Here is a 17,002-nt window from a genome sequence, read left to right as displayed (position 1 = left end):
TTTCTTAGCGAGCGCACCTACCATACTTGACTGCCATGCGTGACTATCGACACTTGTGCCAGCTCTAGGACAACAACAGCTGATTGTCACATTAGAACTGAATTGGAATTAGATTATTAATTATTTTAGCGCTTTTATAACACAAGAGGCCGACTAAATAGCTTCCGAACAAGCGCCACCAATCCGAGGAACGGCTGGTACCACGAACAAGCTGAACAGAACTCCGAGAGCATGAATTTTCTGCGGCAATCCTTTGGCATTACGAAACAGTTGGCTTCGCAGGGTAAGCTTAACTAAAACAAGTTAAATGCATTAAAAACGAATATTTTAATTGATTTTGTGGGCATGAGCTGCTCCTACGCAGGAACTGGCCCCTAGAAGTCCGTGACTTGGCGCATTTAGCCACCCTTCCGCTGCGAAGTGCAAACCAAATAAAGCGGGAGCGCATAAGTGTTTGTTTTCCCCCGACTTTCCTGCATTTCCCCAGGTTTTCCCAACTCTTTTTGAGTTTGAGTTTTGGCAGCGCGTGGCGGCCGCACTTTTCGCATGCGAATATTTTCATTGCCAGTTTCACATGCACATGCACATTCCGCAGCTCCCCCGCTTTAGATTGGTAAAATAATTGAAAACCTGTCACCCCGAAAAAGAAGGAAAAGCGCGGAAACAATAGAAATGTTCAACCGCAAAAAAAGGTCGCAGTTTAGGGGACAATAGGTGCCGGATTTGTTTGTCCGGCAATCCTGCATATGGAAATTATTACCTGCCGCTTGTGTTGTGTGTGGCATTTGGCATATTTATAATTGAAAACGCTGCTGCGTCGCTTTGTTTCTGGCCAAAAAGGCTTGACAGGATTCGGAGCGAGTACTCCCATGCTTGCGCGTCATTTGGCCGCAATTATTGTCGCCAGCCGCCAACTCCGTTCCACAATTCTCGATTTCCACAGAGATTAGCCGCATGACAAAGGAGCCAGCACAGAACCAGCGGGCATTGTCAATCACTGACCAACTGTCCGTGGAAGTGACCCTTTTGTCCGCATTTCGAAGCCGGTACAGTCGTGCTTTATTGATTTCGACCGATCTCTTTCGCTCCCATCATTGCATTCTCAATCGAGTCGATGGCCGAACCCTTGTGTGTTCATAGTCTAGCCACTTGCTCATAATCAAGGAGTTTCTACTAGAAGTATTACCTTTATAGATGATCATGATCATGAGTACTGGTTTTTTTTTAAGCGACATATCTAACTCTTTCACTTCTTTGCCAGCCATCCAGTGCAGCTATGAGACCGCCGTCCGTGGAATGGCATCGCTGCAGCAGATGCACCGCAGCGGACCGCACATAAAGACGCGGCCGCCGCGCCAGCCGCTTGATGGAAAGCCCTTCGCCAAGGGCGTCGTCCTGAAGACGCTGATTAAGAAGCCCAAGAAGCCGAACTCGGCCAATCGAAAGTGCGTGCTGGTGCGCCTCTCCACCGGCAAGGAGATGGTGGCCTACATCCCCGGCATCGGGCACAACCTGCAGGAGCACAACATCGTACTGTGCCGCGTGGGGCGTCTGCAGGACGTGCCCGGCGTGAAGCTGAAGGCTGTGCGCGGAGTCTACGACTTGGCGCACGTCATCAAGAAGAGCCAATAGTTATTAACCACTTCCTAATCACGTTGTTCAAATGCATAGCTCCACAATCAACAGACGGATGCGTCGTTCTTATTATTGTTTGTTTTTTACGGAAAATTATGCAGCTCAGCCGGCTTAAGAGGTAAGTGAGTGAGTAGTGACAAGTGAACGGGCTCAGTCAGGATCTCCTTTCGGTTGGCTGCATTCTCGTAATCTTAAGTCAATAGGCTGTCGCATCATCTTTACCTAAGAATAGCCGGGTCTCTCAGGGGAAAATGGTCTTAAACGGCATTTTACGCTTTAGCTGGCAAATCCTTTTGCATGAATCCTGTTTGCTTTTTAACAGAATTGCAAATTTTCTGCCAAATAATCGTTAGCTGAAATGGGCGTCACTGCAATACGCCCACTCTTCACAGCTACGAAGTTCAATGGAAAATCGATGTAGTAGTTGGTCCTTTTTGGGAATCCTGCTGGGTGACTGCCGAAAATTAGCTAAGAAAATTGAGTCCTTCCACAAGGGGAAGTATCTTCTTTAAAGAACTGGGACTTAAATACGGATTGATCAGTTCTGATCACAAGTGCAATTGCTAATTACGAGCTTGGCTTGGGTTTGGGTTTGGGCTTCTACGATTTATCATTCGCTGAAGATGAAATGCATATGGGCACAAAATGTAAATATCTCTGATTGCAAACTATCTAATATCAAACTATAATTACAGGCACAGTTCATAGTTGTGGGATCCTCAGTTACTCTCCTCAACCCGAATTGTCGGTCCGAATCAAAGTCGTTTCGGGAGTGTCCTGCGCAGGACTCACCGTTAACCCATCCGCAGAATGGACAGTCGCAGAGACCGTTAGGCAAATACATCGAAGGATCCTTTTTAAGTTAGCCGACGTCGAAGCTGTCGCCGTGTAGATGTCTTTTTTGTCCACATCCTCGGATGGATGACATTTCGGTGACCGCAGCAATGCCGTTTCCTCTGTCCGCCAGACATTGTGTCAACAGAGGGTCGGAATGCAGGACCATGGGTGTACCGTTAGTCCCGGCCGAAAGTCCTTAGTCCTGCTGCCTGATTGAGCCATTATGACAGCAGGTCCTTTGTCCGGGGATCGTTCGTCTTCGCCGTCTTTTCTGCTGAGTCAAGTTGTCCAACATCTTTGGGCCCCGCCTTTGTTTGCCGGCGTGCATAATTTTTATCAATAAAAACGCCATTGTCCAGCGTTGAGGAAAAAACACATACGAGTCCCGCTTCCGTGTAATCACCGAAGGATATTAGCTGCTTTTTCTTCAGCTCCTTTTGTTCGCCGTGTTAACTGTAAAATTTGTTAAATGAAAAATGACTCCCGGTCTCGGGGATTACTGGCCAATCATCGAGGCGTTCACACGTCTGTGGCTTGGCCAGAATGAATTGGCAAAACATCTGGGAAAAAGAAATTCAAAAGTTTTTATCTCCAACGAATTGTGCGACTCGAATCGCAATTTTTCGGGGAATGATTGAGTGTCCGAACTAGGAGATACGGCCGGCCAATATGCTAATCTTGTTGTATATCTAGAATATTTGCGAAGATATAACACATCTTAAATCAAACTCACCCTTGACCCTCTGGCTCTTGCATCGACTATATATTTAATTGTTCTTTGCTTACCACAACATTGGGCGTTAGTTATTGATTTTCTCCCAACTTTGGCCTCTTCTATATCTGTGAGTTTCTGTTCTGGTTGTTTTGTGGCCAAGGGCTTTAATTGTGCCTGCACCCCTTCTAATCATCTTTTGCACACCCATAACCAATCGATGCTGTCACTTCCCCGTTTAGTTTTACTCTTTTCTGCGGACACGAAATGGAAAGGCGTAGAGAAAGGGTGGCGGAGTCACTGGAGTTTGACTGTACGAATTGCCAAACATTTTATTTAATCATGGACACGTGTTCGGCGACCTTTCGGGGTTGGGTGGCTGGGGGTTGATAGTGGATTGCGGACGGTGGATGGAGAATGGGCCACCCCGAGAAGATGACGACTCCCTAATGTTCAACCCTTGTGCAACCCTTGTGCTTGCGTGATGTGAGTCTCGTAACGCCGGAGCCAAAATGGCGCTGCCAAATGGCTGAATCCCGGAATCCCAGAATCAGTGTGCGATTCGCAATAAAAATGGTTTCAGCTAAGCTGCATTCCGCGGGGACCTGTGATCCTTAACTTCTGGTCTGATCTTCTTTAGATCGCACAAGAAAGAGGTCCCTAATTGGCATCTTGTTGTTTTGGCCCTTGTGCCTTTTCTTTGGCAACAATCGAAATGTCAAGTGTGAGTCAAATAATGATGCATAACCCCCGACCAGACGGTCTCTAGATGCTGCAACCGAGATTATCCTTCGGAAACATCATCATTTTCTTGTAATCGATTGCAGAAAGAGGCGAGAACCGAGCAAATCTCTCTCAGAAAGATCAAACTGACAAAAAACGGGCCAACGGAAAAAGGGAGGAGAAGCAACAACAAACGACGGGCGGGCCAAACCACACAAAGGATCGTCATCCGATCGTCGTTCTCGCTCTGCTGCGAATGTGCGGAATGTGTGTCCTCTGGCCACGTGCAGAGCACACTCCAATCACAGGCGAGAAAAGACACACACACCTTGGCCGCCAGGTGAGCGGCCCAAGTGTCAATCAGGACTCACTCGCGATCCCCTTGTGATTTCCGCATTTCAACCCCAAGCGATCGCAGATCGCATCTGATTCGCCACGATCGCAGCCCACGACTCCTATTCGATCTGTGTTGACACTGTCAAAGAGATCCTGGCGATCGAAATGTGTTTACTCATGGCCTAAATCCCTTCCCTTTGGGGCGTCACGATCGAATGGCAATCCTTTCTAGCCAGCGCACGATCGGCACGTGGCGACTTGGATCGTGAGCTGATATTTTTCGCACTTTTTCTCGTGAATTTTGTCGGTAGAAACAGAAGAGATAATTGATTTTAATCATTGATTTATTCGTTCACAATCTTGATGTACAATTCGTAAATAACTACAGATTCTAGAGTATTTGTTTCTGCATCCTAAACATTATTTATAATTAAGTTTTGTAGCATGTAGCATTTGTAGCTGTAGTATTCCCAGGGGTTCGAAAGTCAACGCATCTAGTCCAGGAGACTACTTTGGACTTGTGTGGGGATCAGGGGAATGAGATCATCGGAGGCACTGCTAGCTTTAGTGGGCATGACCAGTGGCTTTCAAGGATCTACCTAGATCTGCTGCGACTGGGATTACCTCCATGATGAGATGGCCCAGTTTTCCATTCCCCGCTCAAGTGATTTGGCAATTGACCTAACAATTGGGCTAGGCGCGGGAGGGAATCTGAAAATCTGGGGATCTAGCCATCTAATCTTACGGATTTACGTGAAACTTTTGCAATCGAAGTGGCGGCCCCTGGAACTCGACCATTATTTGGCAATATACGAGCGGAGTGGCCTAATCTGGTGGACTGTGGACTGATCCCGATACCGATCCCGTTCCCGATCCGCGATCTCCTCTCCTCGTTCGCTCGTAATCTGAGATTAAATTAAAATGTCGCAGGAAGGCGATGGGCGGTGGGCCTGTGCTGGACGGACTCACCTCTGTTTGCGCTAAATCCCCGAGATCCAGAGGCCTAATCCTTTCGCTTGACCGACTACCTGGCCCCTGATCCCGTGGCCCAGATCCCGAAACCATGCAACAGTCGCGCTACACACGAATTAACCTGATTAAAATTGTATTTTTCCCAAATTTATGGGATTAAGTTCCGTTCAAGTTCCTTTAACTCGTTTAAGCTACCGGATTTAGTTCAAGTGCTCGCCTGGATCTCCCCGGGAGATCTCAGGCCACTCGGCCATCCGCCCAGAGCTCTCAGGCCACTCAGGCCGCTCGAGCCGCTCAAGCCTTCGTGAGCCGATTTTTATTGGGCTGGCTTAATTAGCACAATTGTTTACAAATTTACCTTTCGTCATGCTGCAAGGGATTGTTTCAGGATCCTCCTGAGATCGGTGTGTGAAATCCATGGCCCGCACACGCCCACGGCTCAAAATTCTCGGCCCAGCGTCTAACGTCCTGCAATTCAGAGCAGGACAGGGCAGATCAGCTATGTGTGAACCGTGCAGAGAGCAATTCTCCTTAAAATTGGTCTAATCCAGAGCGTGGACCCTGCACTATGGTGCGTCTTGGCCATCAGTTCCACCAGCTCGTCGGCCCATTTGCCAATCAATTATGAGCCTTATGCAACTCATAATGAGTTTTTTTCTCTCACTTAGGCCAAAACTTTATCCACACACTGTTGTGTGCGCCTGCAAAAAAGGGGCTAAAGTTGTGTTCCTGCAGAAAGAAGGGAAATCTCTTTATTTCAATTGATTGCCAATTCATAATTTACCAGGCTTACAAGCCTTTCCTATGTATGTATCTGGTGTCCGGGGGAACTAGAGACATACTTCCTAAATGTGGACTTCGACAACTCACCCATTGACCTCGGCGAACGTGAGGCCACTTTGAGCAACTCCTTCACTTCACTTCCGTTGGGCAGCTGTAAAGGCTTAAGAGGTGCTCGATTGGCGCCTGGACAAGGATCCTGCGACTCTCGAACTGCGTTCCTGGCTGTGGTGTGTGCGTTCCCTAGAAGACGACACAAACTCTGTGCTTAGGCAAATATAAACAAATATTTATGCGTAAAAACAAACCCCAGACGAGGCCCAAGGGCCTGTTGGCCGTAGAAAAACAAATCGTTTGTATGCCCTATGGACCAGGCAGAAACACGTGCCCACTTATTATATTTTCGTTGGATTCCAGTCCGGGGCTGGAAGGCCAAACTAACTCGCCATTGACGCTGGAAAAACAAAACGCAAGTCAAGCCATCGAAATGGATTTCGAATCGCGTTTCCCCGACATAAAGTTGCAATATGTTGTGTGCGGCGGGATTAGAGCCGGAGCAGCTTCGATCCTCCGGCCGCAGTCCGAACTCCGATCCCATTCGGTCTACGCCCCCTCGAGATTAATGAGGATGTGCGGCGTGTGTTTACTCCGTCATGTTCCCAGTCCAGAATCCAGAATCCAGAATCGAGAGTCCAGGATCCAGAGCCCAGAGTCCAAAGTCGAATCCTTTCACTAGCCAGGGGCATGAGCCACATGTGTTCCTTTTTTCCAGCTGCTGACCACACTGGGCACTGGGCATCGGACTTTGGTCATTGAGCATTGAACACCAAACACCGAAAAAAGACCACTGAACACGCTCATTAGGCAGCCTTCCACTTAAGCGTGAGTTGGCTCTTTTTGCATCTTTGATAAATTAACCAACAATGGGAGGCGAACTGTCGCTCGATGGCTCGTGTTGGTCTTCAATGCTCGGATTCTGTGACAGCATTTCCTTCGGGATGTGGCCAGCAGCCAGCAGCCAGCTGGGCAGCCACTACTTGGAGCATCGTATCTCGATTTCTATTCCCACTCACTCCACAATTACCCCAAGCAGTCAGTGGGTTGCTGACTGCCACGCGATCTGACCACTAGAACGCTGCAGCACTCCGAATGGCGCCCAATGATCTCCAATTCAGCATCTGAGCTGAGACCCAGCAAATTCGAACTAATTGCTGCACCCAGAGCATAACCCAGAATCGATTCGTTTGCCACACTCCAAGGGAAAGGATCAAGTCCGGGCTTCGTGGCAGGAGGCTGTTAGTCGAGGAACTTTCTTTCCCGCAGTTCCTTTGAAGCGTTCCAGCTAACAATTAGTGAAGAAAGTCGTGTGGCTCGTGCACCGACACAATTCCGCAGCCAGCGGTCCTCAGTTCCCAGTCCGCTCCTAATTATGCGTCGAAAAATTGAGCGCCTCAAATTACTCGTGCAATCCGAACAAGAACGCAACATGAGCCTTGGCAATGGCAATGGAAATGCAAATGCCATTGCCATTCGAGTTAATTAATCACGGCAACTTGTGGCAAATTGTATGCAAGGGGTATCCAAGGGTCGACCGGAACCGTAGATCATTAGGAGTTAGGAGTTCAGCGCTTAGAGTGCTAAGATGGCGTGGCATATGTGAGTGATCCTCCATTGTGTCCGGCGGATTGTTGGAAAACCCTGGCTAATGGTCTGCGCTGACAGTCGAGACAATAAACGCGATGTATATTTATACATGGTCTGGTAGAGAAAAGGATTCCGGGGGACAGCGGGTCAGTTCCCAGGGAGAGGAACTCTTTCCACGCTCCGCTGATCGCACTATTTGTCTATTTGGCAAACAGACCTCGATCACGACAAAAAGATAATCGGCGAAGGGTAAGACAGGAAGTGATCTGCTTTCTTCGCATCGTTTCCACTTGTCTGGCCACAAATTTGAGGTTGCCTGACCAGATAATCTTATAATGTTGCTGCGCCACAGCAAAAGTCTTCTCGAGTTTCCCCCGATTGTATTGACAAAACAGTTTCAGTATCGATGACAGGGTTTTCGGCCACGGCGAGGGGCAGGTGGTCACCGCATCGATTTAGGCGGGAGTGGGGGCGTAAAACCTAATTTCGAGCCAGCAACTAACTCCACTGACTCCCCATAAATGTGTCACAGCGCGACGAATTGATGGGGTGTTCGTTCCCCAATCTTCCACCCCACCCCAAACTCCAGACAGCCACGTCCACCCTGCTGCGCCCCAGAAACGCAGGAGGGGTTGAGCCAACAATTGTAGGAAATTGCCAAAAGTGACCACAGCGGCGGTCAGCATTTCGAGCGACCCGCAAAATTGCCAGCGAGCGACCACTTGTAATCAAGCCAACGCCATCCGGTTTTGTTATCATTAAGCAACCGCCCGGGAAAGTCGGAAAAGGGCTTTCCCGAGCCGAACCACGCCGAGGCAGAACCCTTTCATTTGCCCTAATGAAAATGCCCCCGATGCTGTCTCTCTGTGTGTCTGTCTGTCGCCTGCTATTTATTTATTAAATGCAGGAGACTCCCTCGCCTCCGGATGGACACAATGGACATCGGACAATGGACTGGGTCAGCTGGCACAGCTGTCACATTTTCCCTAAGCCCTGGATCTCTGGATCCGTCACCCACTCCCTGCACGTCCATCTCCACCCCCACCTCCACCTCCACCTCCATCTTCACCGCTTCCCCCAACTCCCTAAATGCGGTCCTATATCTCCCGGCTTTAATGAAGTTGCGGGGATTCATTGCCCAGAGAACCAGTTTCCCACCAGACGCACAAAATGAAGTCGCTGTGGTGGTGGTTTTTCGAAATCCCCTCCAGCTGTGGTTTCTGCCTCTGATTGGCCGAGCCTTTGAGCTCTACTTTATTGCGTGGCCCGGAGTTCGGCAGAGTCTTCGATTTCGTAGCAGGACCTCGATTATAAACGCCAAAATGGCGCAATCCCTGGCAATGGAGGATGCAACGTAACATGGCGATGGAACTGGGCCTCAGTTCGATCTTTGGACTATGCGACCTTGAGTCAAGTTCTACAAACTGTGGGGAATGTGAGGAAAGTTCGAGATGAAGAAGATTAATTGCAGTTCCTGACTGAAGTTTCAGTGATCTAGGGAATGGTTTGATTTGAAATATTGTATAAACTGTCCAATCAGCAAGAAATTAGCAATGTAGTAAGTTTAGCTTTACTTAACATAGCTTACTTAACTCCAGCTCCTTACTTGCCAGTTTTTAGACACATTGTTCGACCTTTTTGATTCTCCTGCATTACGTCAAACGTATTACTGTTGCGACCAGGCTCAGAGAAATCTGCTCGTTGAGCCTAGCTCGACAGTTAGTCAAGTCATCTGGAATCCATTGCCGGCTTAAAAGTGGAGAGCTGCGGATCTGGACACTTGTTTTCAGGGGATTACGCTGTTCGGAAGACGCAATATTATGCGAGATTAACTTGAGGCAGCCAGATAGTCAGGATTAGCATGGAGGATTGGAGGATCGAGAGAGCTGTACCTGGTCACCTGTCGGATCACCCGGAACCCTCCGGCCCACTGAGCTTCCAACAATATTTGTGTTCTCCTTCCGAGAAGCAAAAAATGCACTTTTAAAGATGAAACTGAAAATTATGAAATGATATGCTAGTTCATATTTTTGGCAGAACTCGGTGACAATGGCACATTTTGCCACCTACGAAACTGCGTGCACAAAGGGCTTAAACCGCTTAAAGACCGTTTAATCTCATGGATTTCAGTCGTTTTTAGTTTCATGTGAAAAAACTCGAGGCAAAAGGCAACTGTGGTTCTCAAAGGAGATGAGAACAGAACGGAACGGAACTCGGATACAATGGGCGTGGCCGGGTCGAAGACTTTACGGTGTTAAATGCTCATATTACGAGCTGGCCAGGAGTCACTCTATGAAAAAGAGTTATGCGGAATGAGGCTTAGGACCGTTCAGTTCCGTTCGGTTCAGTTCCGTTCTCTGTTCCAGGATTTCCTCGATCTACCGTTCTCGCCCGGTCCCGATCTGCCGATCCCGATTGTATCTGGGCAGCGCATCCGTTCCGGTGGAGATCGTGCTGGATGGATATGCTTTATATGCTGATGGCAGTTAGGAGATGGTGCGAACTGACAATTGACACAATTACCAGGACGGCCAAATCCGCAAACCGCTGCAATGCCATTTTGACAGCAATTGTCCTGGCCAACAATGTGATCTGGGATCTGGAATTTTGAATTTCGCTTCTCGAGAGGAAGGGGGCTAACAGTAGCCATTCTAACGGGGTTTCGTAGGCGGCTTTGGCTTGCAGTTGAACAATGGCAAAAGGACAAAAAGGAGTGCTGCAGCAAGGACACTCCCGCAAAAAGGTGTGAAAATTTCAAGGGCCGCTTGATAGATCGAGTGGGCTCGACACCCCGATGGCCGGGGGCGGATCGTAACTCTTTTTATGTGGGCTCTTCGACCGGCGGTTTGATTAACTCCGGAGAAACCCCTAACGGTGCTCGGCCGCTGACAATGGGCGTCGTGGCTGATGGCAGCTAATCAACAGTAAAATGCATAAAATTAAGTGAGCATTGAAAGGGCATTATCGGGAATAAGGGTCTTTGCGCCGGCTATTAGAATTGTTTCACACTATCCGCACATAACTGTACCGCGAGCGGTTCTCACCCAAATAGATACCGATCACAGAGCTCCGAGTTGGAACAATGGCCCAAAACGTTGACAGTTCATCAAAACGAATGAAGCATGCAAAATGAATGTGCCGTCAGCGATGGCAAATACCCTGCAATCGCTGCTCAGCAGCAGTGTCTGGTGCACTGGAAAAGGGGTTTGGCGAAACTTGCTCACTTAAGTATTAATGTTCAGATATTGGTCCTTCCAGATGATCGCAGTGTAGCTGTAGGAGCAGAGATCTCCCACTCGGAAATCATGCGTGAAATGTTGCTTTCTTTGGATTCCTTTCTTTTGCTCGTCTTGTGTGTGCGACTTTTTCAGTATTTTCCCAACCCGAGCATTCTCATTTTCCTCTGACTATGGCGATGGGCGTGGACACGGACACACCCCTCGATCCCCTGTATCCTGGCCATCTTCCTGAGGTCCTGACAACGGGACAACGGGACAAGAGCACAACAGGCACAATGATGGCGTAAGGAAGTAGCAAGTTAGTTTTGCCCATTTAAATAGCACTCTGGACACCGAGCTCTTTGTGCGTCGATTTGACGAGCATTAAATGGCACTTTTCCCGTGTGGGGTCTCCCCATCGATCAATCGCTCGATCGATCGGCCGAATCTTGAGTCAGAACCTTGAACTTATCGCGCACAATTTCAATATTGGGCATTCGCAGCTCAGCGCAGTCGATCATTCAAAGTTCATTGAGTTGCTGGGATGTTTGGCCGGTGCAAACATAAGATAGTAATACGATAGACGCGCTGTCGCCCCAATTTGGGAGATGCAACTCGCTCGGCAGATAAGAGGACTCCAAAGCATTGCGGGCCTGCGAGGCAAATGTCATTTGGGTAATCAAAACCGCACTAATTGGCATAGTAATGCAATACTGCCTTGGGATTTGGGATCCGGATTTCATATTCCGGACTTGAGATCTGCTCGAGATCTTTTCGCTCGGCTGGTCAGCGGTGAATGAAGGAAGGCTCTATTCGGAGCGGCTCGACGTCTCTCAATTAAAGAGATGCCATAATTGAGCAGCCTTTTGCTGGACGTGGGATTAGGAGCCATAGGATAACAATTAGCCAAAGGATTTGACGACGGAAGCTATGGCCATTGTGGGTTCCCTTCGAGTACTTAACTTGTGTCTTTTTTAGTCGGGGTTCTTTTTGCCGAGCTGTGCACTTCCGTTTGCGGAAGTGGCTAAGGCAAATCCCCAGACACATCGAGCCGAGCAATACCTGTTCCCATTATCCTCTGCAAGTGTGCACTTTGCATATGCCAAGGAAAACAAACAAGTGATCCTTGGTCCTCGATTCCCGACTCTCGATCCTGGTTAGTCTTTTTCGCTTAGCCCAAACACTCTGCTGCGAGAGGAGAGGGCCTTTGTCCGCCCGAGGAGCACGTGTAATCCCCGTTCACTTCCTCGCCGGCCGACTACTTACTTCCTCATTAGCATCGCAGGATATAGGGATATGGACGGGCCCAAGTGCCTTTCCTGATGGGCTTAGGCGGCCATCGTGGCTGAGAATCAACTGAATGACGGCCAAACTAATCATACATTTGAAAGTAATCTCATTTCATCAATTGTGCTGAGGAACGGCCTTTCAAGGAGTTCCTTTTGGAGGAAGTTGGAAGAATGAACGAAGCACGACTCTTTCAAACAGCACTGCATTAGTGAAATATATTTGATGATATCAAAAAGATCATTTATTAGCTGTAACTTACCATCACATCGAGATGAAAATGCGGAGGAGAGCGCTGCTCTTTGCTTATCCCAAACTAGGGTTTTTTAGGGATAAAAAGCGGGTAACAGTTTCTCAGAAACAAAATGGCAGTCCTAATATGCGATAAGTTGCTTTCAACTTACGTTTACGACAGGGGCCATTTGAAGCTAAGGCTTCCAATATGCGACTGTTAACCCATTAAGACAAAGGGCCGCGAAAGGAGTTAACGGCAATTCCCCGAAACCAAGCACGAATCCCAATCCAAATCCAAGCCACTCCTCACCCTTTTTTGGTCGGGTGGGTCGGGTCATATAAGGCAAAACCCCTTTCAGTCAATTAGTCGCTGATTTTCTTTGTCACCTCGCAGCGGACCAATATAAAAATCGTAGCCACAATGGGCGGAGGAGAGAACCCTTTTTTTTTAAGGACAGCCGATGTCTGAAATGTCAGTTTATGGCTCCTTAAAAAACAGCAGCGGTTTTAGGGTCCGCGGACTTGGAATGAGGCCTTTTCGCACGAAGCGTCCATTATGCAATAAAACTCTGGATGTTTTTTAGGCAACAGCATAACAGCCTAATACAGCGCATATTGTGGGTGGGCAACCCGTTCGGGCATCAGGTAGATGATTCCGTAAAAAACGCGCCCAAGGTCACCACTCAAAGGATTGCACAAATATTGCATCTTTGGTTCGGAGCTCATTATGGCGAAGCAACAGCAGTCCGCGTATATGAATATATGGTTTTATGGCCTGCTGTTTTTTAAGTTTTTTCGCTGAATCTGGTTTTTACACCGAACTTGGCAACTCTTTGGCTGCGACTTCGGCCGCGACTTTTTATGGCATCTGCTCGGGATCGATTGGGCTGGGTTACACGTATGTCCAGGATCTGGAAGGGCTCGGGCTCGGGCCCGGGAACCGCAGGTAAGGGATCGACTCAATGACGGCGACGTGACCGTCCGAGTTTTAGTTTAATCCACCATTTTTACGGTTGGATTAGCGCACGGATTAGCGGATAAGTTCGCGGTTTTTTACTGATTACCATATCGATCCCTCTTTTTATTTCCAATCCACCCAATCCCACTGAATGGGAAGTCGTAAAAAGAGAATGAATGAAAGTTAGCAAGGGGATATGGAAATCTGATCAACGTATATAAAGTAGGTATTGTTGATAGGATTTGATATCATTTCTGCGTAACAAATCTAAACTACAGATTTGGACACACTGACCGTCATGTCCTCGAAGTAGCTGCAGTAAGTATCCAGCATAACATTTCCCATGGATGACAGCCAACATTGTACCGCTACCCACTTCCGTTGGCCGTCGAGGCGACCGTTAGGACAAACAGTTAACAAAGTGAAACAACTTGTCGAGGATCCCACATCCCACGCCGCAGCGGAAGCCAAAGGGATAAAGGACGTAGAATCAAGGATGTTTAAGGAGGAGGACAAACACGAGCAGTCAACACTGACGGACACTTGTCGCAATGATCCTGGACTCTTGATTCTCGATCCTCGGGCTGGCGGCGTCATGAATCAACTGGGCAGACTGGCGAGTGTCCTTGTCGAGATTCCGGGAAGACGAGTTTTCATTGCCGAAATAAGAAAAGGATGCGAATTACGCCAGCCGAAAAGGGCTGCAAATTGCAAGAACGCCAGAACTCGGCCTAATTTCCATAATTTGTCACGCACAATCCAACGAATTCGCCATCGCATAGATACACAGATTCTAGATGGGCTGGTCAGCAAAAGGATTTCGGGACAAAAGCGCAAAACAAACGGATTTAGCCATCACAACCCTTGGATGTTGTGCATCTATTATCAACAAACCAGATTCCATCTCTTTCCTTTGACCAGATGCCTCTCTTTCTGGCCAGAAAAGTATGATTTCACTGTGATTATAATATACCACGGTCAGGGGGTCTTTGATATGCGAAACGTTCTGGAAAATTCAGAAGCATGCTTATGGTTTATTTCAGTGCAGAAGAGAATAGCCTACGATGTTTAATTGCGGTTTATTCTTTAAACAACATAAGAAACATATTCAGCAGTTACTTAAATCTAAAGACTTAGTAACTAAAGATTTTTCAGGTTGGTTTTTGGGTAAGGGCTTTATCATTTAGATATCAAAGGAAGTAAGTTAGGTATAATTGCGATAAAACATCGATTGTACAATGCTGGTATATACAAAAATGGGGTTTCCTCAAACTTGGACTTATAACTTCGCGATGAACGCCTATGAAAATAAACCCGAAGTTTAAAACTCTACATTGATTATGAATATTTTTAGCCAATTCCATGAAAACGAAATGTAAAGCATTGCAAAGGTGGTACGAATTTTTATATTTTTCCCCATTGAATATTAAAACCAAGAAAAAACCATATCCTTTCGCGGAAACTAATGAAACATAAAGTTCGAAAACTCTTTGTACTTTTTTTTTAAATTACGTTAAATGGCGAACTAACAATAGCACAAAGAACTATGATTTTTGCGAAAACTGCGAAAACCAAATGAGGGAAGGGGCAGCCGCACCCTTGTAAAACCCTTTCGAATGCGGCGAGACAGAGAGGGCAACAGGGCAGAGCGGGACAGAGTCAGAAGCAGAGCCAGAATCACCCCTTTGCCCTTTGGCCTTTGTACCGCCTACCTGCTTCGTACCGCTTCGGCTGGCCGCTCGTGTCCGCCATTTCGATGTGAATGAGGCGTCGGCGCAGCCTCCGGATTTCGGTATAAATGCAGGGGGTTCCGACGAGAGGAAATCAGTTTGCGTTCGACATCGTCAGCGTGAAGATATAGCAATATCAGAGCTAGATCACCAGTCTATATAGCGTCAATCAGTTGGATTAAACCCAGAGACCATACACCGAACACCATGCTAATGCACGAGAAACTCATGGCCGGGCAGTTCTTCGATCTCAAGACTGGTAAGTTGGCCACGCCCCTTGGACTCTCCTCGATCCGTAAACTAACAAATCCCTTCTCTCTCAATCTCCGCAGATCGCAAGCCCCTGATGCACCACCACCAGTACCAGCACCACCAGCAGCAACCACTGCACCACTTGCCGCACAGCCAATTGCCGGTTCAGGGATCCTTGGGCCTGCCCAAAATGGATCTGTACACGGCCTACGCCTACCAGCAGCAGTTGCTGGGAGCTGCCCTCAGTCAGCAGCAACAACAGCAACAGCAGCAGCAGCAACATCAACAGCTGCAGCAGCAGCAGACCTCCTCTGCAGAGGTCCTGGATCTTTCCCGTCGTTGTGACAGCGTAGAGACGCCAAGGAAGACTCCCTCGCCGTATCAAACAAGCTACAGCTACGGCAGTGGTTCCCCCTCGGCCTCGCCCACCAGCAATCTTCTGTATGCGGCCCAAATGCAACAGCAGCAACATCAGCAGCAACAGCAGCAGCAGCAACAATTGGCCTCCCTGTATCCCGCTTTTTACTACAGCAACATCAAGCAGGAGCAAGCCACGCCCACTGCTGCTCCGCCCAAGGTCACACCAACCGCCAACCTTCTGCAAACCTTTGCTGCCGCCTCTGCTGCGGCCGCCGCTGCTGCTGCCGCTTCTTCGACCAACTCACCAAGACCCGCCAGCAACGCCAGCACAATGCAGATAGACGTTCTGGAGAATCCCCAGTCCCCGGCTGTTGAGGCCACCACGCCCACCACCTCCAGCAGCGGCGAGGCGGGAAAGAACACCCGTCCCTTCAAGGCCTTTCCCCGGGATCCCTTGGTCATAGCTGCCAATTTCGCAGCCACTGATGTCCTTCTGGACAATCCGCGAGTGGAGCGCTACACGGAATACCGGAAGCGAGTGCTTGAGCAAATCCGCAGCTCCAACGGAGGATCGCGCACCGTAACCAACCCAAAAATGCGAAGGACCAACTCAAGAAGTGGATCCGTCAACGAAGGCAGCTCCTCAAACAACAACAGCGAAAGCGAGGATCGCGCTGCTGCGGAGGAGTCAAGCGACTGCGACTCCCAGGCGGGCAACTTCGAGGGCAAGTCCGCCACCAGCAGCTCCAGCAACTTGGCCAACGCTACTGCAGCGAACTCCGGTATCAGCTCGGGCAGCCAGGTTAAGGATGCCGCCTACTACGAGAGGCGTCGCAAGAACAATGCTGCCGCCAAGAAGTCCCGCGATCGCCGCCGCATCAAGGAGGATGAGATCGCCATCAGGGCCGCCTATCTGGAGCGCCAGAACATCGAGCTCTTGTGCCAGATCGACGCACTCAAGGCCCAGCTGGCCGCCTTCACCTCCGCCAAAGTAACCACCGCCTAAAGGTCCACTCCTCTCTTGATGCGTTGAACGCGAGGATCCGAATCGTATGTCCTGTTTTTGGGTCAGCTTATCTGTGAATAGTTTAGGGGGCTCAACTTTCTTTTTTTTACACACTCGCATTTAAGTACTTTAAGTCCTTGGAGTATACGTTATATTTGGAAAATGTATTAGCTGTAGTGCATCTCGCAATCTCACCAGTTAACTATCAATGGAATCCTCTATAGTTGTAGCAGTCCCAGCTAGCCAGTAATGTTTAACTTATAAGTGAATTTTTTTCATAGCCCTAAGGAATCAATTATAATAAATTATCGAAAATAA

General features: G+C 48.4%; 2 protein-coding genes across 2 annotated transcripts; both read left to right on the top strand.

Moving 5' to 3' along the window:
* Positions 1-53: 53 nt before the first annotated feature.
* LOC117148586 (40S ribosomal protein S12, mitochondrial) lies at positions 54-1,687 on the top strand. Its single transcript, XM_033316058.1, has 2 exons — positions 54-283; positions 1,262-1,687. The coding sequence occupies exons 1-2, from the start codon at positions 232-234 to the stop codon at positions 1,630-1,632; spliced, it is 423 nt and encodes a 140-aa protein (XP_033171949.1). The 5' UTR covers positions 54-231; the 3' UTR covers positions 1,633-1,687.
* Positions 1,688-9,267: 7,580 nt separating this feature from the next.
* On the top strand, positions 9,268-17,002 carry LOC117148584 (protein giant). Its single transcript, XM_033316056.1, has 2 exons — positions 9,268-15,325; positions 15,399-17,002. The coding sequence occupies exons 1-2, from the start codon at positions 15,274-15,276 to the stop codon at positions 16,682-16,684; spliced, it is 1,338 nt and encodes a 445-aa protein (XP_033171947.1). The 5' UTR covers positions 9,268-15,273; the 3' UTR covers positions 16,685-17,002.

The sequence above is a fragment of the Drosophila mauritiana genome, chromosome X (assembly GCF_004382145.1).
Source record: "Drosophila mauritiana strain mau12 chromosome X, ASM438214v1, whole genome shotgun sequence".
In the NCBI taxonomy this organism is placed as follows: domain Eukaryota; kingdom Metazoa; phylum Arthropoda; class Insecta; order Diptera; family Drosophilidae; genus Drosophila; species Drosophila mauritiana.
Note: the sequence above shows the minus strand (reverse complement) of the source record. Positions and strands in the feature narration are given on the sequence as shown.

Coding starts and splice junctions, on each gene's coding strand:
- LOC117148586 (XM_033316058.1), top strand. CDS start 232: ATGAATTTTCTGCGGCAATCCTTTGGCATTACGAAACAGTTGGCTTCG. Junction 284..1,261: donor GAAACAGTTGGCTTCGCAGG/GTAAGCTTAACT, acceptor CTTCTTTGCCAG/CCATCCAGTGCAGCTATGAG.
- LOC117148584 (XM_033316056.1), top strand. CDS start 15,274: ATGCTAATGCACGAGAAACTCATGGCCGGGCAGTTCTTCGATCTCAAG. Junction 15,326..15,398: donor GTTCTTCGATCTCAAGACTG/GTAAGTTGGCCA, acceptor CAATCTCCGCAG/ATCGCAAGCCCCTGATGCAC.